At 35.8% G+C, this 19385-nt stretch overlaps 3 protein-coding genes across 4 annotated transcripts; 1 reads left to right on the top strand and 2 right to left on the bottom strand.

Moving 5' to 3' along the window:
• The first annotated feature begins 268 nt into the window (after positions 1-268).
• LOC135691862 (ubiquitin-like modifier-activating enzyme 5) lies at positions 269-1453 on the top strand. The gene has a single exon (XM_065209853.2). It carries the CDS (start codon positions 269-271, stop codon positions 1451-1453), a length of 1185 nt encoding a protein of 394 aa, XP_065065925.2.
• A 790-nt stretch (positions 1454-2243) lies between these two features.
• LOC135691794 (uncharacterized) lies at positions 2244-13573 on the bottom strand. 2 transcript variants are annotated; one of them, XM_065209776.2, is made up of 9 exons: positions 11211-13573; positions 9903-10040; positions 9543-9622; positions 8937-9079; positions 6320-6408; positions 5837-5923; positions 5225-5319; positions 4466-4632; positions 2244-2818 (listed from the first exon to the last, which is right to left on the bottom strand). In XM_065209776.2, exons 1-9 carry the CDS (start codon positions 12708-12710, stop codon positions 2721-2723), a joined length of 2397 nt encoding a protein of 798 aa, XP_065065848.2. In that variant the 5' UTR covers positions 12711-13573; the 3' UTR covers positions 2244-2720. The 2 variants fall into 2 exon arrangements, with proteins under 2 accessions (XP_065065848.2, XP_065065854.2); XM_065209782.2 differs by having other exon boundaries at positions 9903-10037.
• A 130-nt stretch (positions 13574-13703) lies between these two features.
• Positions 13704-18971, bottom strand: LOC135691871 (uncharacterized). Its single transcript, XM_065209865.2, has 2 exons — positions 18052-18971; positions 13704-14728 (listed from the first exon to the last, which is right to left on the bottom strand). The coding sequence occupies exons 1-2, from the start codon at positions 18371-18373 to the stop codon at positions 14040-14042; spliced, it is 1011 nt and encodes a 336-aa protein (XP_065065937.1). The 5' UTR covers positions 18374-18971; the 3' UTR covers positions 13704-14039.
• Positions 18972-19385: the final 414 nt, after the last annotated feature.

The following is a 19385-nucleotide window of genomic DNA, read 5'->3' as shown; positions in this document are numbered from 1 at the left end:
TCCGATAAAGTTACTCTTGAAATTGAGTATTTCTGAAGGACAAAAGGTTAGCTTCGCTATGCAATCTTTGTGTTTAATCTTTATGTAGCACTTTCTGACAAATGATGAATCAATTGAAATAAAATGGGGGGATCCACTGGGGGAATTCCATCTGTAAGAAGTTTCTCATTCTGATATCGAGGCTGTTTCATCACGAGGTTAGAAATACGTATTCTTGAATTATCAACAGGCCTAAAAACTCTCAGCTGTTCGAAAGGAAGTTTTAAAAATGTCTGAAGTTGAAACGCTGAGAAAAAGGGTAAAGGAACTTGAAGAACAACTGGCAAATTGCAATGCTACCTCAGTATTTAGGAATAAGATTGAGAAGATGAGTGCTGAGGTTGTTGATTCAAATCCATACAGTCGGCTCATGGCACTGAAACGAATGGGGATTGTCTCTGATTACGAACGAATTCGTGATTATACTGTGGCTGTAGTGGGTGTTGGAGGTGTTGGTAGTGTTACTGCTGAGATGCTTACTCGATGTGGCATTGGAAAGCTCATACTTTTTGATTATGACAAAGTTGAACTTGCAAACATGAACCGACTTTTTTTTAGGCCAGAGCACTCGGGGATGAGCAAAGTGGAGGCAGCAGAGAGAACACTCAAGGAGATAAACCCTGATGTTGAATTTGAAGTTTTTAATTACAACATTACAACAGTAGATAATTTTGACCATTTTATTGCCAAAGTTAAAACAGGTGGACTACAGGGACAGGCTGTCGATTTGGTACTCAGTTGTGTTGATAACTACGAAGCAAGAATGGCCGTGAACACTGCATGTAATGAGCTGGGTCAAAGCTGGATAGAAAGTGGAGTAAGTGAAAATGCAGTATCTGGTCACATTCAATTCATTGTCCCAGGCGAAACAGCATGTTTTGCATGTGCTCCACCCCTGGTTGTTGCATCAAACATTGATGAAAAGACATTAAAGCGAGATGGAGTTTGTGCTGCCTCACTTCCAACTACAATGGGTGTTGTTGCTGGGTTTTTGGTCCAAAATACGTTAAAGTATTTGCTTAATTTTGGAACTGTTACGTTCTACTTGGGTTACAATGCAATGCAAGATTTTTTTCCTCAGATGACTATGAGACCAAATCCACAATGTGAGGACAGAAATTGTCAAAAGAAGCAAAATGAATACAACATAAAACTTGCAGAGATGAAAAAGAATGGTGATAATTCGAAAGCCAATACTGATGAGCCAGAGGTTGTCCATGAAGATAATTCCTGGGGTATTTGCTTAGTTGACGAGTCAGCAGATGTGGAAGAAGCACCAATGCCAAAGCTTACAGAGGGGATATCATATGCATACACTGTACCTGATGTTGTTGAAAATAAAGATGAATCCACTGGGATCTCTGACACTAATGAGTCTTTAGATGACCTAATGAATCAGTTGAAAGTAATTTAGATCAGAACCTCCTCACATACATCATTAATTATATTTTAAAATGTTTTTCCTTCAAGGTTTTCCCTTAAAAAACCATTCCATAACTGACTTTACAAGTAGCTAATTCTTTAAAAAGTTCTTCCTGACCAAATTCTTTCAAGAGGCTGTCTTAAATGTTGTTGAATCACTCTCAGGAAGCTGTCATTCAGAATATTTGTCTCAACCCTTTTCCAAGTAGATTTCTGCCAGTTCTGTAATACTATCTAACATATTCATATTTTAGATAAAAGATTTAGGCATCTAGATACACTTTAAGTCAAAGAAAACATACAATGATAAGTGGTTTCTGTGTTAATTAGATATTTATAGGGTTTATTTATGCATATTTATCAATCTAAATTGATGTGCTGAAATAATCATTAAATGGACCCAAAAATCAAATATATAAAATTATTTTAATTTTCTTGTGTGATCAAACTGTGCCTTTTCAAAGTTATCCAAAAATAAGATTAATATCTTGTATAGACAAAAACCTTAATCTTTAAAGACAAAAATCTGCCATGTGCTTTGTGTTTAAAGGAATCTTTCTCATATAAAGCTGCTTTTGTTTTCATCTTTCAATACTTCAACAGTTAATACTAAGCAATGTTTTTAATATTTTTCCTCCAACTATATTTTATTCATTTCCTTTTGCAAAACCCTGCAGCTTCAAGGATAATTTTTAAATCCTTAGTAATAGTGTTATGTCTTAAAAGCCTTCTATTTCTATTCAATAACAAAGAAAGGCAGGATGGAGATTAAAAAGCAAAAATGTCTGTCAGTCTTTCATGTGTTCTATATACATTTACTTACAAAAATTCTTCATAAAGTATTATAAACTTATGAATTTTACATTAACAAATTGATATGAAACAATAATCTCTGGCTTTTGGTACAAAAATTTTCCATGGAAATTTACACACTCACAATGCTCTGTCTTGTTGGATAATACAAATTGATTATGTTAAAATGTCTCATCAGAACACCCACATCCAGTTTGTATAGTTTTCTATTATCATATAGCAAACCAAATATTTGCTGTGACACAAGCTAGTAGAAATTAAAGTATGTTTGGAATATTTACTTATATAGGTCCTTAACTTATATAGATGATTTTCATTAAATCAAGAATAAATACTAAATTCTTGAACATTTCAGTGATTAATATGTAACAAATTCAAATAGCTTTTATCTGTACAAGTACCTGGAAATGAAAAAGGGAAAATCTTTCTTAAAATATTTCACACTATTAATTTTGATCCATAGGGAAGTCTGTTTGTGGTCCATCTTCAGATTCTTCAAAATCATCATACTGATCGATGTCACGCAAATCTTGCACCATGAGAACTGCAAGGAAAAATTGATTGGTGGCACAAATGATGATAATAACCAATTTATAAGATACCTCCTTTATGAAAATAAATGCCAAAGGGGTTTACTGATTTTTCAAACTGATGTTTTTAAAAACTTGTTATAGCGTAAAAACTCTTTTAAGCCCCCAGGGCATCTATTTTTTTAGAACTAGAGGGGAATTAAAAAAAGGGTGCTTTATTAGAGGAGGGTTTTAATAATTCAATGTAAAAAATGTTATAAAAATGCTGTCGTGCATTTTTTGTTATGAAATGTCATACAAATGTTCTCAAAAACTTAGCTAGCAGCTTCAACAGTTTCTTAAAATCAATCAATTATAATGATATTATCTTCCTCAGAGTCATCAGGATCAATTGATATCCCTTGGGACATCTTCTAAGCAAGTTTCAACCCTCTTCTAAGACACCCAAGTAAATATTTACATGGGCCGTGTTCAATGCAAACAAACTCATAATCACCACACCCGTCAAGAGACCAACTCAATGCACACGATTTCTTTGTTTGATTTAAGAGGAATCTGGGGATTTAAGAGGGGAGCCTAATAAAGAAGGGGGCTTTTTAAAACTTTTGCTTGATAGAGCGTTTATGGTAATTCCTTTGCGCAAAAACTAACAAATCAATTTCTTTATATTTCCAGCCAAAAACATTTCAGTCTTTACTCAAAATCACCTTTTTGTCAAGTCATGATTGCCCATGCCAACACCCTTGCCAAATTATTGGCGCAACAAGATAAAGTAATAGAACTAAGATTGTTCGCATTCCAATTCCCTGTGGAATGCGCTCTATTTTCCATAACAAGACCACCTTTGACAAGAGCAAGCCTTGATAAAGCATATGAGCCATTGCTCTTACATTTCTGTCATGTTTTAGTAGAGTTTCTAGCCACTTTCCCTTGGCCATTTTTTGTGTTATGAAGCATGTTAATAAAACCCTTTGTTTGATGGAACAATAATTCAAAAATAGATCACCTTGTCACTTTGCCTCTGTACAGGGCATACAAAACACAAAAGCTTGCCAAGGAAGAGTTGCTAGAAACTGTACAAAAATATGATAAATATGTAAGAGCAATGGCTCATTCACCTCGTCAAGGATTGCTTTTGTCAAAGGCGGCCTTATTCCGGACAAAAGATCCTGTTCCACAGAGAATCGGGATGAGAAAAGGGAGGTAAATCAAGGGGTTTTAGTTAGACCATTTTCAGTTCTATTATTTTATCTTGGCACAAAAGCTAATGAATACTCTTGCCAAAAAGCCTCTGCCAGCAAGAGCAATTACAGCAAAGTGAATTCCTCTAAATCTCAGTATTCCTGGGTGAAAGTTGCTAATGAAAACAAAGCATTATTGCCTCATTATTCACATTTCATTTCATTACATAACACAGTTTCTTACAAATCAGCTGTAATCATGCATTTAGAAAAGGCTAGGCAATCATGAGCTGTTGATACCACTAATACCCCCTCAGGACCTGGAGGGCTTCTCCTTTAACAAATATTTTTGGATGGGCAACAGCTCTAAGTACTCATCCACCCAGGCAGTTTGTAGTCCTCGTTAAAATTTTTTTCATGAAAAGGCCATTAGATAAAACAAATTGCTCTAAATATAATGAATTCTCTAATAAATTTTACCTTCATTTTCACTAATTGAAGGAATTCTTCGGTACAGGCGAATTGTTCCATAGATCAAATCGAGATATTGCCATTCCACCTCAACTCTATGATCCATGAAGTTCTTATCACTCAAACTAACAAGTGATAAAAGTGACATCCCTTGTCTGAGCAGAAGAAACATTTTGCTACAAAAACAAGGAAATTGCATGACTGACTTGAAGTGAGAGTAGTAAAGAAAAAATTAAATATTTTGTAACGTAATTATTTTGATGTGAATGTTTTTCACGTGTATCAAAGTTAAATGAGATTATCTTTTTTCAAACCTGAAAATCAAGGAACACTTCTCCCTTTGGCCTGAAAGCAGGGGCATTCCCATTGTCATGAGTTCCTCCTGCTACAAGGCAGGATGATAAAAACTTTGGGGTATTAAGTGGATGTTGACAAATAGGGTGATTATTCAAAAGTAAAATTCTGATGGGCTTGCTAAACTCCCAACATAGCAGCTTTAACACTTACTGTTAGAAGACAATAGGGATTACTTTGTCAAATTTAGTCATGTTTCAGGTGCTAGTACACCTGGGCCCATAGTAACCCCAAGCAATGGTGAGTTTTGATTATGCTATTTCTAGTTTTGAGGTAATATTTCAAACAAAATTGGATGGTGAAAAGTCTCAAACAAATAGAATATGAAGCATGGACAATTTTTAGGTCTATATATCTGCACTCTTTAAAAAATAACAAACAAAAAAGGGTTAAGGTTGTGGAATAAAGGCAAACCTTTCCATGAGCATGTGGTTCTTATCTTGCAACAGGTAATCTTTCCTGATGTCCTTATATTCTTTAAAAAGCATTAAGACCAAGGATTTTGTGAGCTGAAATAAGCAACTACAAATTTCAACAAATATTTATGCTGCAAATCATTTAGTGCTAAAAGGACTTAGTGCTATGTGTATAAATTATTTTTGAAACAAATTTACTTAAAAATAGATTGAAAATATGTTTTGTGAAAGAGGTTGCTGTAACCTTTAATGATTAATATTTTTACCAATTGTTTTAATTTAACAATACTTAACAAATTATTTAGGTTTTCAAAAATACAGTTTAAACATCCATTCACAATTCAGCTCTCTTTGACTACTTATAAATGAAAACAAAATTTGTCCCATGCACCAACCCAAAAATCTTTGCTATGAAAGCAAACTATTATAATACCCTTCTTGGATGATATTTAGCTGAAATATTTAAAAAAATAATAGATCTACTGGAGTTTTTTAAAAAAAGGGGATTGGAATGAGTAAAAATTAATTCTAAAAAATCAAGTGCATCTGTTTAACACTCTTAAAATGATGGCAGAAAATATATTCCAGTTTCAAAATGCAAGACACTAACCTCACTGCGGCATTCACAGTCTGAATCTAGTATAACCCTCAGTGACTTTGGACAGCAAGATATGATAGTGGAGACAGTGTGGACAACCTGAAAGCATGGTTGCTATGCATCAGCACTCCACGTGTAAATATGCCTATTTATACTTTACTAAAATCGGGTTCTCGATATAAGATAAAATAATAAAATAGTAAATATATTTGCACATTTGTTTTTGATATGTGCCATCCAACAACAAAGTACAAAAAGGTTGTCATTTACTTTGTAGTTTTTCAAAAAAGCTAAAAAAGCTACAAAGAACCATTTCATAAATACTTTTATCTTAAAAGGGAGCGTATTGTTACAAAAATCTTTGAGCAACCAAACGAGTACTCTTTCAATTATCTAAATTTGATAGTTGCATGACAAGAAGTTATCATTACAGAATGTTGCAAATAAAACATAAAATATAAAAATAATGAAGGTTTCATATATAGTCAAACATACTTCAAGCTTAACATCTTTCCATTGCAATTCTGTGCAATCCTCTAGCTTTTTCACAAAAACTTTATACAGCGAATTCAGTGGACAATTAGCTGTCAAAGAAAAATAATATAAAAAATCATGAAAACTGATTAGAAGAAAGGTGGGAATTGTAAATCAGCAAAGCTGAATTAGGGTTGCTTAGTAGGAAACAAAGCTTTCGGATGTACTTACAGATACTCGATAAAAATCACCAAAGCTAAATTTTGAACCAGTTAGAGTACTAAAATGTGTTAATTAAACAAGTGGGAAAGTGTATAAACACATTCTGAGCCAGTTAGGTACAATCAAAAGCATGCAGAAAAAATTGGAAACACAAAGTCAAGTAGAAATGACAGGAACCTATTAAATATTCAAACAATTGTCCAAGAAATAATGTCATGCCATTGAAAATAATGGTCTACAGATGAATTCACACTGTTTAATCTTTGGCTATGGTAAAATCTGGATATAATCGTGGATATGGTAATATCTCTGAATATATGTTACATGCTTCAGACTTTGGTTGTACAGAAGTACCACAGCAGTGATGTGCCTAAACAATTTTGTTTGGGGGGGTGTTCAGGAAAAAAGTGACCAACTCTACTTTTTCTTAAATGAAAAACCAATTTTAAGGAAATCTGCAAAAATTAACTGCAGCTTTTTTGAGCTCCTCATAACAATAATTTCAGCTTATACAATGTCCTCTTATCTATAAAATTTTATAAGAATTGAAGGAAAAATATGGAGGAAGGCCACCAAGAGGTTTCAGAGGCTCTGGGGCAAAATGGAAAGATGATGTGAGCAGAAAATTCTTGCGACCATACCCTTCAGATAAGGTTAAAATGCATCTCAAAAAAACTTCTTGCAGTTATTTCTTGCAGTCATTTCTTATAGTCGTTAGCTTGCTCCTTATAGCAAGTTATTTGTGATACACTCTTTTTTTGTACGAACTAGTGAATTCGAGTTTAGGTTGACTGTTTTTTCAAAAATATGAGAGTGGATTGTTCTTAACTTAATAGGTTGTAAGCAGTGTGATTGCTAGCGTTTTCGCTCAAGGAAGGTGTTCGGGCCTTATTTGCCAACAAAGTAAGTGAGACGGCCTTCATTCACCCACAGGGTTGAATATTCACCGAAAAAGAACCCACATATGGCTAAAAGTCCTCGTTTTTTAGGTAAAACGTTTTTTAAAATTTGCGTTTTACAGTAGCTCAGCCTCAGCTTGTTCTTAATTTGATTTTAACTTTTGACCAATTTAAGTCTCGTGTTCTTATAAAATTGTTCTTAAAAAAGAGTGTATTACATAAAAGAAAGTTGACTATGACCAAGCATGACCAATAAAATGAATGAATTATAGGTTGAAATTTGGTCAAACTTCCTATTTAATGCTAAGGTTCCCGCTGCATGACCAACTTTTTACAAAGGTAGTAAGAAATTACCAGATTAGTATTTTTATCAGACCAGATCTTGTAGTCATTCTCGGATGTAGAGGAAGGTACATTTTCTTATGCTGCTAAATTTATCATAATACATAGCTGAGTTGCTACAGCAGGTATTGGCATCTGTTGAGATGCTAATGATCAAAACATTTTACATTACTTTCTCAAAATGCAGTACAAGAAGAACAAAGAAAAAGACTACAACACACATCAGGGATAAAAATAGGCATACAAGCGTACATTATTGTACACAAAGATGAAGCTATTGTACAAGAAAATACAATAGCAAGTACGACTTCATTCAGTAAAACTGTTGAGAGAAGAAAACTGCAATACAATCAAACAAAAGAAACCTGAGAAAAAACGCGACTTAAATTTGTATGGGGCAATTTTACAGAGCTATGATATAATAAAGTCTCCAGAAATATCCCTATCTGACATGTTTTGAAAGATTGCTATAGAAAAACTTCTTGCTTTTGATACCCGAAATGTTGGGCCATTTCCTAAAGAAGTCCCTGTTTTTAAAGTTTAAAAATAGGGCCAATTTGACTTACAAAAACTCGGAGAAGCTATTGGTTGCAATGGCTGACATGTGTATGGTAAAAGAATACGAACTTACCTAAACAAGGAAATAGCTTGGGATTTATAGTTCTGACAAAGAAGCTTGGAATTTTTGCAGAGGGAACCATTTCCAAACACAGAAAAAAGTGAAAGAGAAAATTTGGAGGAAGCAGGGGTGCTAAACATGCTTGATGATGAGCATACTGATGACTGATGAAAAGAATGAATCAAGCAAGTTGAATGGCAAGGATAATCCTGTTGAATTTTTAGTTGATGACCCAACACTACACATAGCATGCATTTTTAAGTGGTAGCTAACAAAACTACAAATTCTCATACTTTAAGATTATTGAAGTTTTGCATCCTCTTTTTAAATTATCAACATTGCCTGGCCATTAAATCATATCATAATTTTAGGGAAATAAACTTCTCAAAAGTTTTATATTGTTTATTGGCAGTAAAATTTTCAGATGGTAAAAGTTTTGGATTGCAAAATTTCAGACTGTGTATTTGTCCGAAAACTTTAATTCCAAACTTTTTGCGGATTATTGTATCACTATCAAATCAAATTGATTTAAAAACGAATATCATGAAGCATTTACCTGAACCAGAGCATAAAATACTTTCAAACCCGTCAGTGACTGATAAAACTTTCAATATTGCAAGCAGAGATGAGATTGTCTTTGTGTTCATATTTGATAGAAATGTGCTAAGAAGTTTGCCCTGTGCCAGCATTTTAACCAGCCTAAAAGCAAATAAGATCAAGCAATGAAACATGTCCAAGTACTCAAAATACCACAAAAAGCAGGACTATAAATTTTTTTTTACTACAATCAAAGTGTTCATAAAAATAAATGATGTCAAGATATAAAAAAATTCAGAATGAGAGCTGCAGATTTGTGTAACACGCCATGCAAATGATAAGGGTCAGACAGCTTGAAAACAGTAAAAAACGCTACCCTATTTTGAATAATAATAAAAGATTTATTGAGTTATTATTTGAAGGGGATTTGAATTGTTTAAATCATTAATTTATTTAATATTATTTGGAAGGAGATGCCATGCCAGAGTATCTTATATAAGTAATAATATAGTCATAAGCATTGTTGAATGAAAATCAAACCTGCATTTTCTATGTAGAACAATACAACTGCAAAAATCAAGCCTTGCAAGGAAAGAGAGAAGCTAAATGTGTGATGTTGACTTACCCAATTTTTGATATGTTCCTACAAGAGGACGATAAGGAAACCAGAACTTCAAAAATACTTTCTTTGATAACGTCAGGACACTAGAATTTAATCCAAAGATACATGGCTACTAATTTCAATGCAAATTAACGACTTATAGAAATAAATATATTTTAAAAAGGTTTTGTTGTATAAAGAGAGAGATCTGGTAAATTTGACAGGAATACGAAGAGCACAGGAAGAGCAGTGAAAGGAAAAACAAAACTAAACATTAAATTTAGTAATTTCATTTTGTGTGTTACTTGGAACTTTAAAAACTCAGGAACCAAAATAAGATTTTAAGCAACCTTGAATTAAACCGACAAATAAATTTTCTCTTACCTGTTTATAGGTTACAATCACAGACAAATGATTCATTATATCTTCAAAATTTTCAAGTTCCACAGTGTCAGAGAGTGGTTCTGGAGGTTTTAATTGGTCATGATAATTACAGATCTTGACCTTGGAACTTTGATTCTTCTGAAAGAAAATGACAAAAATATGCAAAAATCATCATCATTATTATTGTAATTTAAAGTCACTCTTGTTTAATCTCTGGGCCTAGACTTGCAATGACCCTCCTTCAATTCATTTTGAGCACAGCAAGAGCTAGATTGACTCTCTTGATATACTTTTTTATCTGCCAACTGGTCTCCTGTGCATACATGACCAAACAAGTTGGAGAAAAAGGAACACAAGCCTCTATAAAACATGCAAAAATGAATTGATTTCCTTATAATAAAGAAATAATATTCATTCTCTCTAAGTTTCACTGATAAAATGGGCTATAAATGTTTCCTTTAATTTGAAAAATAAGTTTCATTTTTGCATCATAAAATGTAGAAATTTGTTGTATCAAGAAAATCCACACTTCAGTTAAAAAACCTTAATTATTCCAAAATACCAGAAGACCAGAAGATACCAAAATTTTAATATCTTGATACCAGACTCTTGATCAATTTGGAAACTTTTTTCAGAATTCACTCTGACTCTCTAAAATTTTAATAAAACTTTAAAAATAATTGTAAAAGATTTTTCCATAGATACATTATTCTACAGACAGGGGTGGCACCAGAAATCTTCTGACAAAGGGGCTGGAGCTTCCGACAGGGGGGCTAAAATGACTAAAATAAGCAGTTTTTATATGTTATTTTGTCAAATTTGCTGCAACAATAACCTCAAATTTCCTCTGATGGGGGGGGGGGGGGCTGTAGATGCTTCTGACGGAGGGGCTGTAGCCCCCCTAGCCCTCTCCTGGCACCACCACTGTCTACAGATAATTTATGTTTTTTGTATTTGTTTCTACCTAGCATCCGAAGGTAGTTTTTAGGACACTGAGAAATGTATGCTTATCAAGCAGTGTCCTGGTCCTTCCTCACGATGTGACCACACCTCATGATTCCTATATCCTCAATCTGGGTGAAAGTTTGGTCATATCAGGGACTCGAACCACAAACCCTCGGCTCTGCAGTCAGCGCTTCTAACATAACCGAGCCTTTCCACACAGAGGAAGACCTTCATTTAACTATAATAAGCAAACAAGTGATTTCAGGCACTCTGAGCTAAAACAAACCCAAAGGATCAAAGTGAGCCTACTCAATGGAATTCTTCACCTAAAACAAACACATTAGAAAAAGGCCATCCACCTACATGATCTTTAGTCCCCTTCTGATTATTGTTTAAGGATTCCAAGAAATATCCTTGTATTGAAACATCATGTTTTACTGTGATCCTTAGTACAGATAATACCACAATTCCAAATTTTAATTCTGTTTTGTTTGTCAAAGGATTCCCTTTTTCAACATTTGACACAATACAATTATTCCCAACATCTTCAGATTCTTCACAAAGAAGATCAACATCTCTAGGTTTTGAAATGTCTTTTACGTATTGTGATAGCTTAGCTAAGTGTGGTTCTATCATCTCAACAATGCTCACAGTACTCCTCAGGCCCATCCCTTGTAATTCCAGGATACATTGGTGGATAAAGCTATTTCCCATTGAACCAGTCAGGTCTGCTTCGCTTTCAAAGTTCAATTCAGGTAAATTTTTATCAGAATAACTAATATTGTCTAATGGGGCTGCGATTAGATGTAGAAGCTCTTTTTCTATTTGAATTTGACCATGATTCATAATATCAAATCTCTTCTTTGCTGCATTAAAAAGTTTGTACTTATGATCTGTATGTTCAATCAGTTTTTTGGTTTCAGCTTTTCTCATATTTGGAGATGCTGAATCTCTTTTAGCAAAAGTTGTATTGTCAAATAAAGAAATCGTTCTACTTGTTGAAGGGCTTGGATGTGCAGAAGTTTCTAGGTGAGCAATTTTTTCTGCATCCTTGATGCTGTTATACTTATGCCTTGATTCCTTTATGTCCTGTATTTCTTTGTTTTTGAATTGTAATTGGGTTTGCAATTTTTCAATTTCTCTCTCAAGCCTCTTCTGGCTTTCACTTTTTTCTCCTGCAGTATTTCTTTCAATCTTTTGAATTTGTGTTTTTAAATTATCTCTCTCTTCTTGTGCTCGGCCAAGATTCTGCCTAAGAATTTTTATTTCACCATCTTTGGCAAACATTGATTCTTCCATTGTTTTAAATTTGTCTTTATAATCGTTTATTTCAGCTTGAGGCTGGTGTGTCGCTGACTGTCTTTGCTTTTTATCAACAATAGTTCTATCAACGGTTTGACCTGTACTAAAAAGGTCAAGTGTTTTTTCTTGACAGTTCTTGACAGATATAAATGTATGAACCTCATCGTTGGAATTTTTTGTTGGTTTGATCTTTTCTTGCATCTGTTGCGACGCTTCAACTTCCAGTGTGTTCAGATAGTCAACAGTCAAATCTTTTGAAAAATCGTCATTATCAAGGTCTATCATAATATCATTGTCAAATTCATCGATGTCCTCATACAATTCACCTACCATAATGTCATTGTTAGCAATTTTTGTCCTCTTAGCTGGTGATTCAAATTTACTAAAATCTCTATAAGGATTTTGACGTAAGTTACGAACGCTCGTTGCGACAAAGTTGCCATTTCTTTTTGGTGATTTAGGGACAGCCGATTCTTCTTTTTCTTCATTTTTAGCTTTACCTTCTAATCGAGAGCCAACGCGCTTGAAAGTGAACTTGCCTCTTCTACGGAAAGCAGACATGTCTTATGAAATTTATTTTCTTCAACGTTTTCTTCATGGACCACACTAGCAGCATTATTAGGCCAGCCAGCCAATAACCTCGTGGTGGTGAAATTTGTGTACGAGGCTTTTTTCGCGCCAATTTTCAATAAAATTTCTGTTCCGCCTATATTCTGTTTTCAAAGCCTGCAAAAGTAGCTGAATTTCTTAAAACATTTTCATATTCCCGGTTTTATCTTTCAAATAAATCTCTTAATTGATTACAATAAAAGATGAGCTTTTTGAAATATCGACCCGGCTGCTTGATTAAAAAAAACTCTGATCCTTATCAAAGAATTCTTTTTTAAAGATTTTCTATCTTTAAAAGAGCTTCTCTTAAAATGATTTTTTATTGGATACATTGGAAGATGCAATGAAAAACAAATTGCTAAACCATCTAAACCGTTCAGTAGCGTGTGCTCTGAGCTTGTAATTAAGGATCGATTTGCAGGTGCTCTGACGAAGTGACAAGAGAGGTAGAGACTCGTAACAACAGATTTTGCAAAATAGCTCTTACCGGTGGTCCTGTTGTGGTAGAAAGTAAAATAAAATCCTCACGGAGGCATTAATTTTTCATTTTGCTAACAAGTGCTTTTTGTGATTTGACACATTCAATATGCAATATTTAGATTATGTGGAAATGTGTAGAAAAGGTTTGCGACTATGCCCTTCAGATGAGCTTTCAATTCATTTTAGAACCTTTCTTTCAGTCATTTTCCTGCAATCGTTTTGTTTGAAATGTTAAGACATACATTTTTATTTTTATCATCAATTTTTATTATTTTTAGACAAACATTTGTTACGTCTGATTAATTTAATTCTTAAAATCGAACTAATTACTTTATGAGGCCCCATAGACTTTGAGGCCATGGGGCAATTCGTCCCCTTCCCCTCCCCCCTCGGTGATCCTGACAATGACTAAAGGTAAACAGAGCTGAATCGGCAGGCGAGACGTTTCATGAAACAAACATGATAGATGACTTGAAACTGTACGTAACAACCATTTCTATGGTAACAAAGTATATCTCTGGTCTTATTAAACCTACATTTCTATTTGACTATTATACCGTAAATCCTCTAATAAACGTAATTAACAGATCCACATTTGAGGGACTTTGGGGGATGAGGCGCCCGTTTGAAGGCGGTGTTCATTAAGTTGTGGACTATTTTAGAGGGTCCTAATTCGAGTGAGGCGCTAATTCGAAGGGGTCGCTGATTCGAAGGGGGTGCTGATTCGAAAATTTACGCTATGTTATTTCCACAAGAATGCAAATCACATCTATATAATCTAGATAATTTCACAGGCAATATCTATTCTTTTTCATTCAACTTAGCCTTTGTTGTATGTTTAACAGCCATACTTCCATCCGAGATATTTATGGAATATGTCCAGTCATCAAAACCTGTTGTCTGGAGCTTCTCGCCAAGAACATCTTGCAAAAGCTTCGCAGGGTGGCTGGATCCTTTATCATCGCCATAAAATAGCCTAGCTTCATTGTAAATCTCCTCCACAAGCGAATGTAACTTCAACGGCACTCCTGACTCACGGGCTATGTTTCTACCCAATGCTAGATCTTTGCAGTGCAATTCCAAGGAGAAATCCGGATCAAAAGTGCCGTTAAACATGAGAGGAGCCTCTGTTTCAATAACGTAGCTGTTTCCTGCACTAAATCGCACTGCCTCAAAGAACATTTTCAGATCAATTTTGTTGCGTTTGGCCATCATGAAAGCTTCTCCCATGCAAACAAGATGCGAAGCGGCCAGCATGTTTGTTATAATCTTTGTCACAGTGGCTGTTCCCAAACCCCCAAGATACAGTACTGTTTCACCACTCATTTTTAGCAGAGGCAAAAACCCTTGATAGAGTTCTTTCTCCCCACTCACTAGAACCGTCATCAGGCCTTGTTTTAGAAGTGCCATTCCCCCTGTTACAGGAGCTTCTAGAAAGTTAACCCCAATTTCCTTGCATTTCGCTGCAAGATTCAGTGTTTGGTGGTAATCTAGAACAAAAAGACACAAACATCACCTTCTACTTCTACTGCGTTACAATGACTACTGCAATTGCACACTTCTGAGTATCTATAAATAGTGTTTTTTTAGTTAACAGGTTGGCAGTCGACAAACTTTAATCAGAGGGAAAAAGCCCGATGTAAGCATCATGCAAGACTAATTATGTTCAGCAATTGCTTGGAAATGGGGGGGGGGGGAGGGACATACGATGTGAAAAAGAAGAGAAGCTTTTTTCTAGGAGATAGGACTGTGATTTTGGGAACATGAACAAAGAGCAGAAACAGGCGAAATAGGTCTGTTCTGGGCCCGACCCGAAAGGGGGGGGTAGCATTTAGACCCATCGAGAGGGCAACACTCAAGTAAAAGGAACATGACTGCTGATCATAATGATAACCTTAAATGAGCGTTCCATTGATGCGATTGATTGTATCATGGAGCTGGAAAAGACAATTTATGGCATCCTTGTAAGACAATTTGTGGCAAAGATCATTTGAGCTAGAGTCGAAGATCATCTTGTGTACTGCATCTTCGCCCCTGCAAGAATGCAGCTTCAATCAAAGTGGTGCGGCTTTCAGGAAAATCACGAATAACAATGCAAATATGTGAACTGAGAAATAACACTCAATGCACATTTCACACTTTCCCTGATGATAAAAAGCCTCAATCGACGCTCTACATGTGATGTTTTCCCTATATTTTAAATGGTTTGGTAAAATCTATAGAGTTGTAATGCCCATTGCACTGTGTATTATTGTTATTCTCTTCAAAAGTGGTGCAGGCGCGAATCTAGCTAAAAATTTGACTGTCGCACAAGACCACGTATGGGTTTGAGGGCGTGGTCATCAAATTTTTTATGAGCCACGCCCTAAATCGTTTCAGAAATTCGCACAAAACCAGAAAATCGCAACCAGACCCAAAAAAACATGTTAAGTACATTATTTCTAGCAATCTTACCAAGTTTCATCATATTCCGATCAGCCTGGCAAACATTATTTAGGGAGATTTTTGCAAGTTTTGAAATTTGGGTTTCCCATGATGGGGTTTCCCCGGAGCCTGTTGCTAGTTAAACGGGATGTTCGAAATTTGTAGTTTTCCCTTCACCCTTCAAATTGCTTAACAGTCGAAGGAAAGGTATGTTTTATGTAGTTTTGAGCCGATTTCCCTAATATGGTTTTTCCTTAGCGCCTGAAATCACTTCAAATCAGGTTGTGATGTTTCACTTTGAATGCTTATTTTAGAAAAAAACACTTAGGCCGTGTAAAATTTGTTCCATGTTTTGGCTTACCTTTCGGAGTGAAGCGCGTCTTATTCTAAACAAATTACACGAATCAACAGAGAATCCAACCAGGTTTCTCACTATGAAATATATTTTTATCATTTTTCATAGTTTTTCGTGAGAAGCAATAAAAATCCGAATGTATACACGAATGTCTAACTGAATGTCCCTCAGTGACTCGACTGGAACGGGTCGGCAGACCAGCGTGGCTTTTTGATCCTTTGAAAAATTTTCCAACCCGATAAGATTGCCATTATGCATCAGATCTCCCACGAGCTTTAGGAAATCCATTTTTACCAGATTCAATCGCTTGGGTTCAAACTACCAGACGTGCTTTTTCTGAGAAAAGTAGGACTGTTGTTGTCTTTTTGAGGATTCGAGCTGCGATGGACAGTGCGGCCACTGTGCAGCTACCTCTGCGTTGCAAATGGCGCACTCTAACAATAGCTGAACTGATAGGGTCTCAAATTCAATGCAAAAACGATGTCCGCGCAGCCCGATAATGTTATGCGACTGGCGCAGCTTGTTTTCTAAAATTTATGCAATCAGATAAACAGAAGAGATGACAAAAGAATTATGCAGGAGAATTTTTTTTTTAATCAACCTGTACTAAATAACGGTTTTCGGTTGATAACAGGAAAATAGCCGTGAAAGATCGTGCAATTGAGCTTCTGTCAAGCAGTTTGGGGGCAATGATCTACAAAATACTGAAAATTAATACTTTTACTGGATTTCCCTATAAAATTGAAAACTGAAATTGAAATTCTGACTGTCGCCTGTAGCCTGCAGATGTTCTGACAAAGTATTCGCAGGATAAGAAAATATCGTTTTTGCAAACATGCAGTGCCGTCGGAACGAAATTCATATTGAGGGGGGGGGGGTGGGCTTACAGTTTTAAAATTGTTTGGGGCCTGAAAATGTACTCATGATAAAATAGACAGGCCTAGGCTCATACACCGCTGGCTTCAAGGTTCACTCGCGATCGATCTTTCAACGATCAAGTAAATGTTTATGAAAAAGGTATACTAAAGGAAAATCACAGATTTAACTAGGCTATTAGCATCAAATCGAAGGCTAGATACTTACAAATTTCTATTTGCTCTGGTAGGAAATGTTTTTCACATATAAAAACTCTGTCATTTTTCACTCTTTCTTTGAAGGCCTTGCCCAGTGTTTTTCGTCGTTATTTGCCGCTGGAAGTTTAAAAATTCCAATGCCTTTCGTTCTACGGGTGCTTCCACAATTAAAAACTGCACAATTATCGCCGGGCATGATAAAATTGACATGATATATATCCACGATCGAAGCATACAAGAGTAGTGGCCGAAGCGTATGTGCTGAAGAGCTTTTGGCAAAAGCACTCGAGAAAATTGTCAGGTTCAACCAAAATGTATTCGTGACCCATGATATGGTAACCCTTGTTTATCCAGATAGAACGGAGGTAAACAATTTACCTGGCAGCACAGAACCATTCATTTAAAAAAAGTACAAAGAGGAGCTGGGAAAACCATATTCCAGAATTTATTTTTATTTGACTAAACGTCAGACAAGTTCATGCTAGATGAAGCATACAGATTTAGTTAGTTAAAAGTTATTAAAGGAAAACTGGAGGGTAGTTTGCGTGCGAATCGTCAGAGCGAATCGTCAGGCCTATATAAATCAGGTCAAACTTAGTGTATGCCGCGGGTCAGACTAAGTGTATGCTGCAACATTTACTTAGTGTGCTGCAGTTATATTTTGTGACCATGTAAATGAATTTGTGCGTGTGAAATTTATTTTGCAACCGCTTTTGTTTTTGTGTGCGTGCAAAACTTAGTACATGCTGCATGTCCCTTGTGGGCCATCATAATTTTGACAAAGATAATGAGTTTTATGTCAGAAATAAATGGGACTGAGGGTTCAAGAGCGTCAAGTGTTTTGAACGGGTTGCAAAGATGGCGTATTGGCGCGGGAGTGCGGAGGAAGAAAGAAAGAGACGACAGTTACATACAGCCAGGTTCCTGTTGAACCTTCGCAGAGGCAAGAAAAAACGATCACCTGTGGTAGAATGATCAATCCACGTGCTTCCTTGTCGAAGGCCAGAAAAAGCACCCTTGTTGCCCAACATTGCTGCTTTGACAGTAACCGGCGTTGGGAGTGCTGTAAGGACAACATCGCTTGCAGCAGCTACGTCCTGTGGGCTTTCCATTTTCGCGATTTTGCCCGGAAAACCCTCCATCGATTCAGGCCTTATGTCAAAAACAGCATGCAGATTCAATTCCGAATTGATGATATTGTTGGCAATGGCCCTGCCAACATTTCCCAACCCAATAATTCCAATTTTGGATGCAGAAGACAGTGGCCTGTGGATGCTGCTCATTTTGCTTCTTTCCTGTGTTTCTTTCTTACTTTCAAAGAAAGACTTGTTTGGTGGGCTGTCTCGCAAGACTGTCTCAGCTACTGGCGCGTAACAACGTTAAGGCACATAATATCTATTCTGTGGTGAAGGTGACAAGGTGACATAATAGAATCGATACTATTGTGAAACCGTGAGACAGAACAAAAAAGTGTTCATATGATATCACGTTTGGTGTGCGTTCAAGGATATTCAATGTATTATTCCATGCAATATTGGCGATACAAATGTCCGAATTGCATAAAAGATCCCCAAAGAGCGAGGCCAAGAACAGTTAATAGCACAGACAGAACAACTCTAAACAATTTAAGGTCTGTTACCTTTGGAAATTTTGTGGTCCGGTCCGGCAGGACAAGCGGAATCTTTGGCTTTGCCACTGGTCATAGTCACACACAACAATGTTTAGGCCCCTCTAGGGGGGCCCAGAAAATTTTAAAAACTGAATGTCCTAGATTGGCTAAAAATGCATTTCTGAAACATAAAATGATTAGAATATGATGTGAAAAAACACCTCATGGAGGAATGAAATTTACATTTACTTTTAAGATTTTTTAATAAACATAACGCTTAGTGAGACAATCCTCCCACTAATTCCTGATTTCAAGACCACAATTTGGATTTTCAAAACCACTATTAGTGTACAAGACCACACTAAATTAGGCACTGGGTCGTTGAGGTGATGAACCTGGTGTCTTCAGCGAGAAGCAAATTGGATGCAATACAAACCTTTATAACTAGAAATTTTTTTCTGTCTTCTAGTGAAGAAAGAGCACCAAAATTTGTTCTACAAAACATGCGAACAAAACTTGATCTACTGTTGTATCATATACTGCTGTATAACTTCAAATAACGGTGCTGTCTAAACACGCATTTTGTCAAAGGAAGCTAAGCTTAAGATAAGTACTCAGTTTATTTTATACTTGGTGATTGTTGTTCTTATAGTCTTTAAAGTGCCTATGCAGCGAAATTTACCGTT

The sequence above is a fragment of the Rhopilema esculentum genome, chromosome 10, assembly GCF_057945365.1.
Source record: "Rhopilema esculentum isolate cy_ngs chromosome 10, ASM5794536v1, whole genome shotgun sequence".
Classification (NCBI taxonomy): Eukaryota; Metazoa; Cnidaria; class Scyphozoa; order Rhizostomeae; family Rhizostomatidae; genus Rhopilema; species Rhopilema esculentum.
The sequence above is the reverse complement of the archived record's forward strand: the minus strand, read 5'-3'. Positions and strand labels throughout refer to the sequence as shown.

What these genes read in the sequence shown, in the direction of transcription:
- LOC135691871 (XM_065209865.2), bottom strand. Translation starts at nt 18,373, where the DNA reads ATGAGCAGCATCCACAGGCCACTGTCTTCTGCATCCAAAATTGGAATT. An exon ending in GATTGATCATTCTACCACAG is followed by an intron (nt 14,729 to 18,051) that starts GTGATCGTTTTT and finishes TTTTTGTTCTAG; the next exon opens with ATTACCACCAAACACTGAAT.
- LOC135691862 (XM_065209853.2), top strand. Translation starts at nt 269, where the DNA reads ATGTCTGAAGTTGAAACGCTGAGAAAAAGGGTAAAGGAACTTGAAGAA.
- LOC135691794 (XM_065209776.2), bottom strand. Translation starts at nt 12,710, where the DNA reads ATGTCTGCTTTCCGTAGAAGAGGCAAGTTCACTTTCAAGCGCGTTGGC. An exon ending in TGATTGTAACCTATAAACAG is followed by an intron (nt 9,623 to 9,902) that starts GTAAGAGAAAAT and finishes ATTAAATTCTAG; the next exon opens with TGTCCTGACGTTATCAAAGA. An exon ending in ACTGTGAATGCCGCAGTGAG is followed by an intron (nt 5,320 to 5,836) that starts GTTAGTGTCTTG and finishes TGCTTATTTCAG; the next exon opens with CTCACAAAATCCTTGGTCTT.